The following is a 14,113-nucleotide window of genomic DNA, read 5'->3' as shown; positions in this document are numbered from 1 at the left end:
GCAAAAATTGTTACCTCATCCTCAGAACTTTCAGGTAACAGGGCAAAATGGATTAGGACGTGGGTTTGTGGAATTTATCTAAATATATTGAGTTCGTTCTTCATAACATAAAACATAACAGTAGCCTATATACGTCCCACTGCTGGGCACAGGCCTCCTCTCAATCAACCGGAGAGGGATCCGGGGAGGGGATCGTTCTTCATAATTATAACAAACATTCCGGAGAAATGATGATGGTCCTAACCTGTATTGGGCTGGTTTTCCCTTCGCGGGTTGGAAAGTCAGACAGGCAGTCGCTTCTATAAAAAACCGAACCTGTCAAATCTTCAGGTTAGGTAAGATGATGATGATGATGTTCTTCAAAATTATAAGCAGTCTTTTGCTGAAGTATTGGTGCTAATTCCTGTAAATACCATCTAATTTTAGTTTAAGTTATATCTGTCATTTTCTTATCCGCCGAAAAGGAAAGGGACGGGTAATCGACAAGCATAAAATTTATGGAACACACGTCAATTTTAAGCACAAATCTAAACCAACCGTCTAAAAATTTTACATCCGTCAATAACCCGACACAGTTAAGTAGACAGCACGTCAAACGGATTGCATACTAGGGACGTACCTTTTTGATTCGCCCGGGTTACTCATTCATTTACTCATTCTTCCTAAAATTAAGAGCTGTGAATCATCCGTCCCTTTCCTTTTCGACGGATATAAAAATGACGGATATAACTTAAAATAAAATTAGGCGGTGTCTGCAGGAATCGGGGCCATTGTTTTTCTAACTGTACAATAGTCGAGGTACATTTTAAGTAGTTGCTCAAGCTTCTTTTGTCATTGTATAATGATGTTCAACGTTTGATGTTTTGTGTGGTGGAATGTGCTACGATTACACTGCGCCGTACAATGGGATACGCGTTAACCCACTGCCTTCTTTATTTACTACACTTGATACATTATCAAACACAACTTAAGGTCCATATTTGATTGGATATAAACTAGTTTTCATGTTGGTCCCTATGATTGTGTGATCGATGGTTTTGGTGACGGTGCTCGGACATAATGCGCGTTAAATTTCGTCCAGTAATTGATGAGGGGAAACGCTACGATTTGATTAATTGAATTGCATGAAACATTATTAATATTGTTAGCTTTTTAATTTCTTATTCCCTTTAGAATTTCTCGTTTTACTTAAATGGATATGTTATTACCGATGCCGTAAAATAAGCCGTATACTATTCAATAAGTAACTGCTCTAGTGCAGGTTATTATAATATGCTTTTCGTCCTGTGTAGTCCGGTCAACCAGGTTGCAGCTCATTGTCAGTTCCTTCCTGAAGAGAGCACTGCGAGAGCCTCAGCTTCCGTCCTGCCGCTGCTGTCCACGGGGCTAGAGAAGTTTTTATTACAATTTTATATATTTAAGCGCGGATCAAATGACCAGATACCCTGAGTACTCCCTTAGGATTACAAAAGTTTAATAACTATTTATAAGTAGTCTAATATTTCAATTTTTATATATTTTTAAAGGTTACGGGATAAATAAAATTCCAGTAAGACTGGTTAACTATTTTTATTTTTAATTCCTTTCTTATTGTGTTTAGGGGTTGGCCATCGGCTATCCCCTTACACTCCTCTAGTTTCTAAAATACTACGTGGCTTCAATAAGGTTTAAGTCTTACCTAGCTGGGTAGGTAAGGCGTGTATATTCTTTAGGTATAAATTACACTAAGTAGATACTGTTTTACTATTTTCTTACAATCCTCATGAATATCGTAATTTGTGTCACTGACAAAATAAAATAAGCCTGTATATATAGATTATTTTTGAGAAGGTAAAATAAAAAAAATTATGTTTTAATAATTTGATGTAGGTTTGTGTATTAATTCGTCCAGATCGATATCTTAGTGCAAAATTTGTTAATAAGTACGTGTATATCGGTTTCGTGACCGCACAACCCGTTGCGCAAAACGCTTTAGTTTCAAAGTTGTAAGTAAAGTTGGGAAAAATATATTTAAGTCAATATGCAACTTCAGAACGTATTTTTAGTATTTACGTGTAAGCGTTTAGTAAAAAGATTACAATAAATCCAGTCCGTAGAGGCTCGTGTTGCTCCATGCAATAACTAAATGAATTTAGTTCTTGACACAAAACATGTCAAATTTCGACAATTAAATTACTAAAGTCAAGGCTCTTTGGTCCTTAGATGTTTGCCTGCCTTATGAGGCGAATTTAAACAATAACAAAAATGATAAGAATCCTTAACTCAAGGCTGTATGGTCCTCAGATCTTTGCCTGCCTTATATAAGGCGAATTTAAACAACAACAACAACATTTTTGGTTTTCTGAAGCAATTCTGAAGCGTCACGCGTCGTCTAGTACCTAGATAATAATGAAATGAAATCCTTTCTTTTCTTTGTCCAACTTTTTGCATTAACATGTGGCGTAATTGATATGACTCTGGAGCAGTACGAGTATATTGCTAGCCAGTTGACCCTGGAAGAGTGTCGATACCTCGTGGCTTCGTTGCACTTTGTATCTTACAACTTGCCTGCTGCTCTGGCGAAGGCTGTGAAGAAGGTGCCACAACACGAACCTTGTATCAACCTCCTGCTAAAATGGAACTTTGGTGGTGATAAGTGGGAAGGGAAGGGCAAAACTCACGAGGAAGTCGAACGCAGATTGCGACAATTCGGAAAAAGGAAACTAGCCAATTGGCTGGGCGTCACGGTGTTCCATCAACTAGCCAAAGATATTGAAGAGACTATATTGAACGATTCGCACTTGGAAGTGAATGAAAAAGCACCCTACTCTGTTAAGCCTATGGAATTTAAACATTTGGCTGAAAACATTAATTGGCCTGTGTTCGACTTCTTACTTTGGATTATTTTATTTAGTTTGCTCGGAATGTTGGCGGTTATGTTCAGCAAATCCGTGTACCAGTCCTATACCTCCAGAAGGAAAGTGGTACATAAATCTCAACAACATGAAATGGTGAATTTGTTAAAGGCTGAAGGTTCGATCTTAGATGATGGCAATGAACGAGAATTCGTAAATATAGAATGCAAGTAAAGAACATTTATTTGCGATCAATATTCAACAAGTTCATTACAATTAGATGACTAATAAGTAGTATCTACTTCACTATTCTAGCTAAATATCAGACGGGGAATTATTGAGGTAAGTAAGTGGAATAATACTGACTTCAGAATAATTACATGTAATTGACCGAAGATGAGCTGTTTCCAACCCGACTTACCCGTGTTGGTATAATTTACAATTCTATCAAACAGTTACATATTTACTTACTTTACACTTCTCTATTTATTTGTCGATTGTGAAAAGGTTTCTGTTTACTGGCATGTAGGGATTTACAATTACATTAGCAATTACAAAGTGGAATGGAACGCGTTTTCGTATAGCGGCTTTGTCAGTGAAAGATACCGTAGGTCAAGATGAATGTATAGTAGTGTCTGTAGGAGCTGTCCACTAACAAGGAGTGTGCAGTGTGCGGGGGTGGCGACCGGCGCGGGGACGGTGCGCGCACGCAGCCATCGGGAGTGTCATCGCGCGCGCGCCTCGATAAGCCTCATTAGCGACCGTCCTTCTTAACTTCATCAACCGATACCGCAGTAACTCGGATATCGCCCCCGAGTATAATGCGACTCCACTGAATTAATAGGAGTCTTTAACATAAACTGCCCTTTGCAGCTAGTTCAAGGCACTGCTTGACACAAAACGACAGATCCCGGAGTCAAGAAATTACTAGATTCAAATGAGCAAAGCAATTTAACGTGTTGAGATCTACCTATCAAAAGGCATAAAAGGTTTATGGATATTTAAGTTTGTTAGTGGTTTATTTACGACGTAAAGTACTTAAGTCACACGTTTAATGCTGGAAGTCAATGAAATAAAAATATTCACCTCATAACATTATTGCTTCATTACCATACGACCACACAAACTTGATTCACAGAGAAGCATTCAGTATTCGTAGGCGTGCCTTCAATAGTATTTTCACAATAATTTCTGTCTTATAAAATGTACCTTCGATGAGCGTTGCCCTTAGGCTGACCGCCTTTACTGAATAAACATTATTGTGCACATAATACCTATGAAATAAGTTGCATACAATGATCTATGTTTGGCACACGCGGTACTTTCCAATGTTTAGCGGAGTAATGAGTAGGGGAAAAGAAACTCTGTGTAGGAGTTAAGAGGCTGAACAGTCTCGTATAGAAAAGAGGAATAGTAATAAATTAGCGAACGTGCGACATTTAGTGGGGCGACGGCGGCGCGGCCGCAGGGTGGCTCGCGACGGCTCGCACGTGCTCGCTCGATATTAATTGGATACAATGACCGCGCGGATTGCGAACATTCGTTACTCACAAGTGTTCGCCATTCGCTCTGGTTTGCCACTTATATCGGTGTGTACTCGATTACAATAATCTCAATTTATGTACCTAATTTACTTGCCTACGGTAATTTGTTTATGAAAGTGCATCACTTGTTATTAGGGGTTTAGATTGCGTGCATTCGGATCTGTTAATTGATTCGCGGATTTTCTCACGACGTCTCCAGCCGGGAACGAGTGTGAACTAACAAACAGCTTTAATAAACGCTCCTTTCGATCTCAGACATGAGATAAGGCTGATTACAGCTGATCAGACGATTTTATTGCCCACAAGGAAATAATTACAAGAGAGAACTGGTCGAACTTCACACCACACACACTTTCCTGCGCGTGAGCATTCAATTATGTGTAATAACTCGACTATATCGAAGCCTATCAATTTGTCAGTCAGTCCGCTCGACCTTTTTATATGTATATACATTTTATATTCACTTAAACGTTTGGAAAGCTAACTTGTTAATTATGCTCTCATCAATTTTGTTTATAATATTTCAAGTTTGAACTGTTGCGTTGCCGGTCACGTGTTTGAGTGACGTTACAATTTTAATATGAAGGAGTGTGGAGATGGAAGATGGTCCCGGCTCTCTCAGCCGCCACCACGTCGTCACCACGCATCGCCACGCCACGCGCCGCCTCTATACCGAAAATGATTTTGAAAGCGCATTAATTAACTTTCCAAGTGATTGCAACTTTAAAAGTGATTTAATAGCTTAGGTTAATTGTAAAATTTATTTGACTGCTGATTAGCTTGGTATAAGGTGAACTATTGATCTTTGGTAGTGTAATTAAAAGTAGTAAATTCGCAAAAAATACTAGTGATTGTCGGCAAGTAATAAATATTAGTGAGGGATTTATCACTCTGTCAATATTTCAAAATAATCACATCACTTCATTGGTGGTATATTTCTACTATAGTGTGGTAAATATTCGCATGTACTTAAAGGTTTTATGAAGCGATTACACAAGCGTTTGTCAGAATATATTCGTAATTCATTCTTGGAACCATTTTGTTCCTCTGTAAAACGGAAATGGAGGTGGTGAATTGAGAATTTGGAAAACTGCTCCGAAAGGGTGCAGGATAGTAACTTTTAGATTATGTCCCCCCAGTTGAGGGGACTGGGGAGGTCTATATCCCGAGTTTCCATGTAATTATTTGGACTATTAAACTTATGGTGGGCTAGGACTAAAGAAAAATCGGTATATCCTAGAATACTCCAACATGCTGGAGAACTTTATATGGGTGATGGGCTGATCACTATCATATAGGACATCATATCCATCCAGACTTCGATCCAAAAGAGGTTGCAAGTTGTCTACTGGTTACCTCACTTTCCCTTACTTTAGCGATCGCGGAGTTTCGCGGAGGTTTTTACTAATATAAATATATATATTCTCCTAGCCGATTTCGGCTACAGCGACTACTGCTGCTCAAATATCAACTACTGCATATCAAATGGTAACCCCTTTGTTAGGGTTAGGAGTTAGGAGCTTTGCTGGACTGCTCTTCAGTGTGCCCTCATACGACTGCAATAGCCAATCTCTCTTGTTAATAAACGTGCGAGCACATTGGCTGCACGTTAGGACACGTTCAAGAGGAGTTTAGGACAAGATGTTGTTGTATAGAAATATAACACATAGCATTGCGCCTGTTTCCCTGAAGGGGTAGGCAGAGGTGTAATGCCTAGTACACCCACTCCTTCATTGGAGTGAGCCTATTGCCGTTAACCGAGCAAGAATCCTGGAAACCACGTGATATAAATTATCTATGACCGAAACATGAATGCAAACTCACGAAGACAAGTGGTTTAGAGCCCCAGCCGGGATTCCAACCAGGATTCGAAGATGTAAGTGACGCGTTCTCCGAAAAGAGATTTGTAAATCCAAATTTTTTTCTTTTCCCCGGCTATACAGGTTGTGAGAAGCTGCAGTAGTTTTAGCCGGATGAGACGTACGTTATGATTCCTACTGAATAAAGATATTTTTGAATTTGAATTTGAAGACAAACCTTTTGGTCTCCGAAGCGCATCTGCCTTCGAGCGTTTCTGGCGACGTTCATACGGCAGAGGAACACGCGGTCCTCGCCGTCTGTCGGGGCGCGCGACAGCTCTGTCCTGACGGCCTGCTGGTCTTGCTTGTCTATCACGTCGTATACACTGTCACCGTGGATCAACAGGTCCTCCTGGGGGAAATATTGCATGGTTAATATAACGAAGGAAATAATAATTTAAAAAAATGTACCTACAAAAAGGGTATCTTAGATTAGGACGCAAAAACTAAAAGTGATCTCAGTTTAAGGGGTGAATTTTTGTAGTGATATAATGTCGCGTTGCAGCATTGATATAATCCCAAAACATCAACCGCTTCAACACACACGCGCTACTAAAAGCATCGATGACCTAAGTGCGTATAATACCTATCAGCTGTTGGCGAAGGAGGAGACAAAAGTAGGAGCTTACGGGGCCTATAATAGTAGTACATTTAGCAGGTGCAGGTACCTTTCTAGGAAACGGTAGATGCTCAGCGGAGGTGCCGCGTCCGCGATTAAAATAATATACCCTGCGGTCGGCTCACTGATGAAAATGTCGAAGTAATCTCTCCTAAGTATACGCCTCTTTAAAAATAAAAGCGTTTGCTTTAAGTTTGCGGCGACGGATTTGATGCCGCCGCAATTAGCATTCCGTATGCGCCGAGCCTTTCTTTTGTTACGAATCATTGTTTCATTTATTTGCTTCTTGTAAAATGTTGTGGTCGCGTTTGAAGATAGGTTTGACCTTTGCCTACTCTAGAGTGCTGCTCAGACTACGTTAGTATTGCTCAGTAGCTCGAGTCGGATGAGGCAGGTGCGTTTTCGTTAAATATATACCTAAAATCAATTTTAATTGGATCGTCAACTAAGTATGCCGTATACTTACTAATACTCTGTCAATGGGATATCCAATTGAACTACGGAAACAAAAGGTCGTCCCTTTACGACGTTCGCATCATTGTATGAAACCAAGATATCTGTCCATAAGCCTAGTATAAGCGGACGTAGATCTAGTACTCCAACATAGTTAACAGATAATAAATATTCACCATGCTTTCTTCAGCATTAAATTATTATAAATATGGGTTCCGAGCTCCCTAACTCTCATCGCAGATTAAGGCTTAGGTCGAGAGGTCAGCAAAATTGTATTTTAATTTTCTTTGCTTTCAATTAGAAATAAATTTCAATTAACCTAGGTCGGCTTTAATAACTTTAATTAAATCATACTTCTCAAGCAAAGCTCAGAAGATTTTCTCCATGTAGCGAGTGCTGTGTTTGACATAGGGGTGGCACGCGAATCCTTAAATTACAGGTATTTTGTGTTACAAATTTGACAAAAAGCTTTTGACAACTGAATATTTTACCTAAAAAATAAGTATTTTTTGTTTACCTACCTACGGAAATTACAAGATGTCATAGGGCAGTAATGTCGATTAACTGACGATACTAAAATACATATTAGAACTACGGCCGAAAATTTTGATTTGAATACGCAAATAGGATTATACTTGTAAATTAAGCGACATTTAGGTTCGCCAAAATGGCATTCAATTTTTGAAACATAGCAGCCCTGCGCGTGACGTCACGAGGCTCGTCACAGCGCCCCTCCTACCTGTCGCGAGCTGTGCGCGTTAAGACATAAACCGCGCGGCTCACCGCCCACGTGCGCCTGCGCGCCTGGCCGCGTCCGTGGGGGGCGCGCACACGCAGCTTTCAGGAAAAATTACAACCCACTCCTACATTGACGTGCAAATCATACACGACGCGGTATAACGCTTTTTAGATAACATAATATTACAATCATAGGCGACCATAATATGATCGTAGGTTATCTTCCCCGTCCACTTCACCTAGGTTAATGTCTTCAATTACTTTCAGCTGGTACTTTTGTTTCGTCTAATTCAAGTAGTTTAACGTTTTTATTCTGCTCAAGTAAGTAGTAGAAACATTCCTCAAAACTGTACCTCAGTACTGCCCGTACTTCCTTCAGCCTGTTATAAACAAGTCTACAAACGACCTGTCATGATAATATGCTTATGGAATAAATAAACTTATTAATATCATTATATTTTAGTAACGTCTTAAGCCACCCGGATTGGCATTGCTCTCGGTGTAATTCTTCTAGCTTAAATTAATTTCAAGCTAGGCAAGTTACATTGCTAATTGCCCTGGGCAGACTCGCGTACAGCTGGCAATGTGCCTACTACGAGATAATTTATTCACATACGTCTGTTATACCACCTTCATTGCATAATAAAATAAAATGTTACATGGAACTGTTACAAGGAACTAGAGAAAGAGGAACCTTCGATAAAAGTATCGCAAAGCTTGTATGTTTTAAACACAGAGAAACACATGACCGTACTACAGTAAGTACTGTAAGTACTGACAGTAAGTACTCAACTAAATGGCTTGTTGTGAGAAGCTTCAGTAGCTTAAGGCGGATGAGACGTTCGTTATGTAAAAAATTATGATTCAAAGTGTAACTATGTTACTTACTGAATAAAGACATTTTTGAACTTGTTTGAATTTTGAATTTGTTTCTTACGGTGTTAATTCCCCCTATTCCCAGTGGTCTTACCAGTTGAACTACTTATGAATAGTGCAGTGACAGGTTACTTACTTACTACTTTGTACTGAAATTGTAACCTATGTGACCCGTGGTACAACCGCTTGGTACAACTGTTTGTACCACAGGGACTTTTCTCCCAATCTTCCCAATGTCATTCAGACAAAAAACGAACAAACTTTTATTAAAATTTGCTTTGCTTTCATCGTTATTATATATTCATCATCAGCCCATTAACGTCCACACTGCTGGGGCACGGGCCTTCCCTATGGATGGATAGGGAGATCGGGCCTTAAACCACCACGCGGGCCCAGTGCGGATTGGTGGTTATTAACGACTGCTAATGCAGCCGGGACCAACGGCTTAACGTGCCTTCCGAAGCACGGAGGAGCTTGAGATGAAAACTTTTTTTTTGTGGTCACCCATCCTATGACCGGCCTTTGCTAAAGTTGCTTAACTTCAACAATCGCAGACCGAGCGCGTTTACCGCTGCGCCACCGAGCTTCTCAATTAATATTATATTATAGTTATTATTAAATAGGTTTTCGACTAAACCCTCAGGCTCTCATAAATTATCAAATGTTAAAGAGCAATTGCATATTATTTGCAATCTTAATATTTAACGTTGACGGAGCAGAATTATTCAAGAACTATGCAAGCCGAATGTGTTTATATTAGCGGCAGTTAATCGAATGTGATCAAAACTGAAATGTATTTGATTAATAATGCAAATTTTAGTAATTAGGTGCATTAATACAAAATAGTTAAAATCCCCAGCTAGGCAATTTGTATCATTACTGCTTTTATTATTAATTTGAAAAGGTTAACAGTAATCGAATCGTACCCAATGAAGCCATTTTGTAGCACCAATACAAATACATTTTCGTTTTCAATGGACGAACATTATAAATAATCTGAGAGCTAGAGCGAGCGTTCATTACTTACGGAATCTGTTTATTTTATAACATTAATACAGGCTGGCTCTGCGGTGGGCCCATTGAATTTATCTTTACATCTCTTGAATTATTTTCCACATTGCTTTCACTGTGCTTCGCCTGTATTTCGATATTTTCGATTGATTCCACAGTACACTATTGTAATCTACCAATAGATTCACCGTTAGCTTAACATTTAGATTGGCCGATGATACGGCAAATGATTGGTCCAGTTATGTCTGATTGTGAGATTTTTGGATTTGATTTCGCTAGTGAGTTAATATATCTGAATTATGTTATTGAATTGCATCGTTCCTTACTATTATTGTTTATGGATTTTAAAACTTAAGTAGCCTGTTTAGATCTTGTGCCATTTCTTCATATCCTCCTAAGACCGAATGTTCTTTATAAATACAAACCCTATTGTTTAACTATTATGTCTGGAAATCTCGGTCTTAAGAGGATATGATTTTGGAAGCTATTTTGAAGTGAATTCACACCTATTTATAAAGTGGATGAAATTAACACAGTAACAAATGTATCGTTAGTGTTTAAAGCAACCCGTGCCGATAACAAATGTTAGACAAACAAACACACAGCCTCCGGATATGTAGATTAATGACGCGCAAACGAAAGCACGGACTCTAATTGCGTTACAAATGGATACGTGTCTCGCTTTTGATTGATCGTAGCATAATTTTTATACCGTCATACACACTTGTCAGTTAAAAAATATTGATACGTGTCAAGATTAGTTTGATTCAGTACTATTGTTGGGGAACACTGTTGACTAACAGGAATCCGGCAGAAACAGTTGGGAGAGTGGTGAAACTCTCGATTCGCATTCAGCGGAACACACACGTAGCGGCAAAGAGTTAACCCATAAACAATAGAGAACGCACAATTCAATATGCAAACCGAACAATGTAATGATAATGCAATAGACAATGCTCTTTCGTCGCGCTAACCACCGTGCCGATTTATTGATGCTCACTATTAATACCTTTGTAATAAAACCGACCGCTGTAAAAAGAACCCTGAAAGTCATGTAACATCCTTTAACGTTATTTGCAGTGTCGATGCAGGATGGGTCACGTTAGCGTGGTACGAGCACGCAAGGTAGGGTTCGCCCGCGCCTATGCCCGTGGCAATACAGTATTTATCATTGCTATTGTGTGACTGCGCCCTTTTGTGGCTCTGAAGGAACGTCTGAAATGACTTTTCACACAGGCGTTGATGTGTCATTATTGTTCGTAATGTCAATTGTTATCTGTTGACTAAAGGTCAGTAACAATGTAGCGATAAAAAACAAAATGTCCGTTTGGGAGTCGACGAATTTATTATGCAGCGTTGCGATGAAGAAGCGTCGAAAATGACATTGCACGTACAGAATAATTGTATATGTTACACATAACACACAAAAATTACTTTGTGGACCCTACTTTGGTTAGGACATACAGGCTGGTCACCCGATTGTCCGAAAGTAAGATGATCCGTCGGAAGGCACGTTAAGCCGTTGATCCCGGTTCATCATCATCAGCCCATTAACGTCGCCACTGCCGGGGCACGGGCCTTCCCTATAGATGGGTAGGGAGATCGGGCCTTAAACCATCACGCAGGCCCAGTGCGGATTGATGGTTATTAACGACTGCTAATGCAGCCGGGACCAACGGCTTAACGTGCCTTCCGAAGCACGGAGGAGCTCGAGATGAAAACTTTTTTTTTTGTGGTCACCCATCCAATGACCGGCCTTGATTCCGGTTACTGCTTACTAATGTAAGCAAGTAGTCGATACATGAGCTATTTTGGGGGCCTTTGGCGGCTCAAAAGTAACCGTGACACCAGGGTTGATGAGGTTGGTACTCCACCTCACAACCCACACGTTAGAAAAAGATCGTATATGTTCAGTTTTATGTTATATTATATTGTAACGATGCCAAATGCGGGAGGTTACAAGCAACTTAAAAGGTATCCTATGGCGACTCAAGCGTAAACTAGTCTATGCAAATTGAATGGGTTGTACAGGTGCAGGTCAGCAGATTTTGTTTTAATAAATTGCCAAGTCAGTAATGTGGATACAGTTATTTCTAATAAGACACACCCACACAGCAATTTGACTTATAAACGGCATATTAACGAGCGCAGCATTGTTTTTAACTAGATATTTGAATTAAGTACTTACTGCCTCTAAAACCTTATCATTAATCTTAATTGCAGAATAACAATAAAATATTGCCCAGAGGTTGGGGTCAACCCGTTACATCTTGAACTTTATCTGTATTGTACTAAAGGTTTAATGTGGTGTTTTTGTAGATAATAATAGTTGGTATTGGTCGTTATACATTACTGTGGTCATAAGAACGCGATCGTGGGAATCCCGCCGATGGATGAGTTATGGCTGCGGAGCGCAGATGGACTGTGGATTAGCGTTATCGATCTAATGTTACTTACAATACGACCGTGATTGTCTTAATGACAACCAACTTTGTCAAATATCTAAGTAAAATAGGCTGTGATTTTATAGTCTCTTAGTCTAGTAGATATCCGATGGACATGTGTTATAGGTGATGGGCATAGCCATTGCATATTTCTCGATGTCATGAAATGTCTAGATGAAGTGTCATTGGAACTCAAAATTCAAATACAATATAAGTAAATGAAAAATACTTAACTACAGGGCATTTGCAGTGCTTGCAGGTTTCTTTTACATACCACTTTAGGGACGGTACCGAAAAGATCGGCGCTCGAAGAACGTAATGTACGATCCCGACGATCAGATTACTCTAGCCATAGAGGCGGCCAATCAGCTCTTGACAACAAACACTTCAGAACCCCGATCCGAACCGAAATCGTCGATTTCCCTCTTTTAGCGCTTATTACTATCAACATTAATTTAATATTTTATCGTTTTTACATGTAGTCACTATTTACGTTTTCATAAAAATTCCATAGTTTTTGTTTGTTTGTTTGTATACTCTTTATTGCTTTAGAATACAAAGAAAATTTACATATAATTTATCGTTAGATAAAGCATAGGCGAGCTTATCCGTAATTGGGAATCAGAATCAGAATCAGAATCATTTATTCAACGTAATTATCATGGATAAACTTGTTGAAGGTCAATGTAACATTTTGAATTTACGTCATTTCGCAAGGTGTTATGGCTGAGGAGAAGAAATGACAAGAAACTGCAACAGCAACACATCTTTTAAATCAATGAGGGTACATTACAAGTTATTTAATAACTAGAGGAACACATTTAATACCAGACATGTTTATCATTTAGGTAATCATTAATCTTATAATAAGATTTCTTCCAGCTAACCTTGGACAGCCTGAAAGAAACTCAGTGGGCCGGTGTTATCACGCAATAAATGAGTTAATATCTATGAATAGCAAGTAAACTAAATGTATACTTACTACTAATATTACTAAATACGTTATAGACTACTTATTGATAATTACATAAATAAGTATATTACAAGATAAGTATATACATATATAAAACAGATATAATAATAATAAATAGTATAGTTTTTTTTTGTTTTTACATTTAGTTTCATTAATCATTGATTTGCCTAAATAGTAACTACCTACCCAATTATTGTCAAGAAATCATCGTAAATCTCCCTCCATGTACGTTGGTTGCTATCGTTAAGCCAAAGCTGAACTTTTCCGGTACCTTGATCCCAAGAAATCCCGACTAATGTGTACCTATCACTTCCCGCCAAGTTACCGACCTGTAGGATGAGTAAGCTCACTTTCCCATTCTGTGATAATATGATTGATTCCTATGCCGTTAGTATTAGGCTATTTATAACCTAGTGAACAGTTTTCCACGCGGCACAAGATGAATTACCCAAGTGAACTCGAATATGGCGTTTCAGCACTTTTTTCGATAGGGTAATTTGAATGGACAATTTTCAAAATTCATCGTGATTTGAAAGGCCTTATTCACGAGTACAATAGTACAATATTACAATACTGTTTTGTACCTACAAAACCCTACTTACGTACCTATCTAAGTCTTTTAATCTTGTTGACGAGTGTCACTTCTAATACGTGCTCTATGGATGTGTCGCAAGTATAATTTGTCTGAGAACTGAACCTGTGACCTTGATTATGTGGGATTGCGGTTGACTGATATTTTGTCATCTTTACGTCTGCATATTA

General features: G+C 38.9%; 1 protein-coding gene across 2 annotated transcripts in view; it reads right to left on the bottom strand.

Annotated features, from left to right (window-relative positions):
- The window catches only part of LOC126380626 (neuronal PAS domain-containing protein 4B-like), a 105,215-nt gene that overhangs the window by 27,135 nt on the left and 63,967 nt on the right, over nt 1-14,113 (bottom strand). For both annotated transcript variants that reach the window (XM_050030162.1, XM_050030163.1), the window contains exon 6: nt 6,416-6,589. In XM_050030162.1, coding sequence (XP_049886119.1) covers nt 6,416-6,589 — 174 coding nt within the window. The remainder of the gene's footprint in view (nt 1-6,415; nt 6,590-14,113) is intronic.

Source organism: Pectinophora gossypiella, chromosome Z (assembly GCF_024362695.1).
Source record: "Pectinophora gossypiella chromosome Z, ilPecGoss1.1, whole genome shotgun sequence".
Classification (NCBI taxonomy): Eukaryota; Metazoa; Arthropoda; class Insecta; order Lepidoptera; family Gelechiidae; genus Pectinophora; species Pectinophora gossypiella.
The sequence above is the reverse complement of the archived record's forward strand: the minus strand, read 5'-3'. Positions and strand labels throughout refer to the sequence as shown.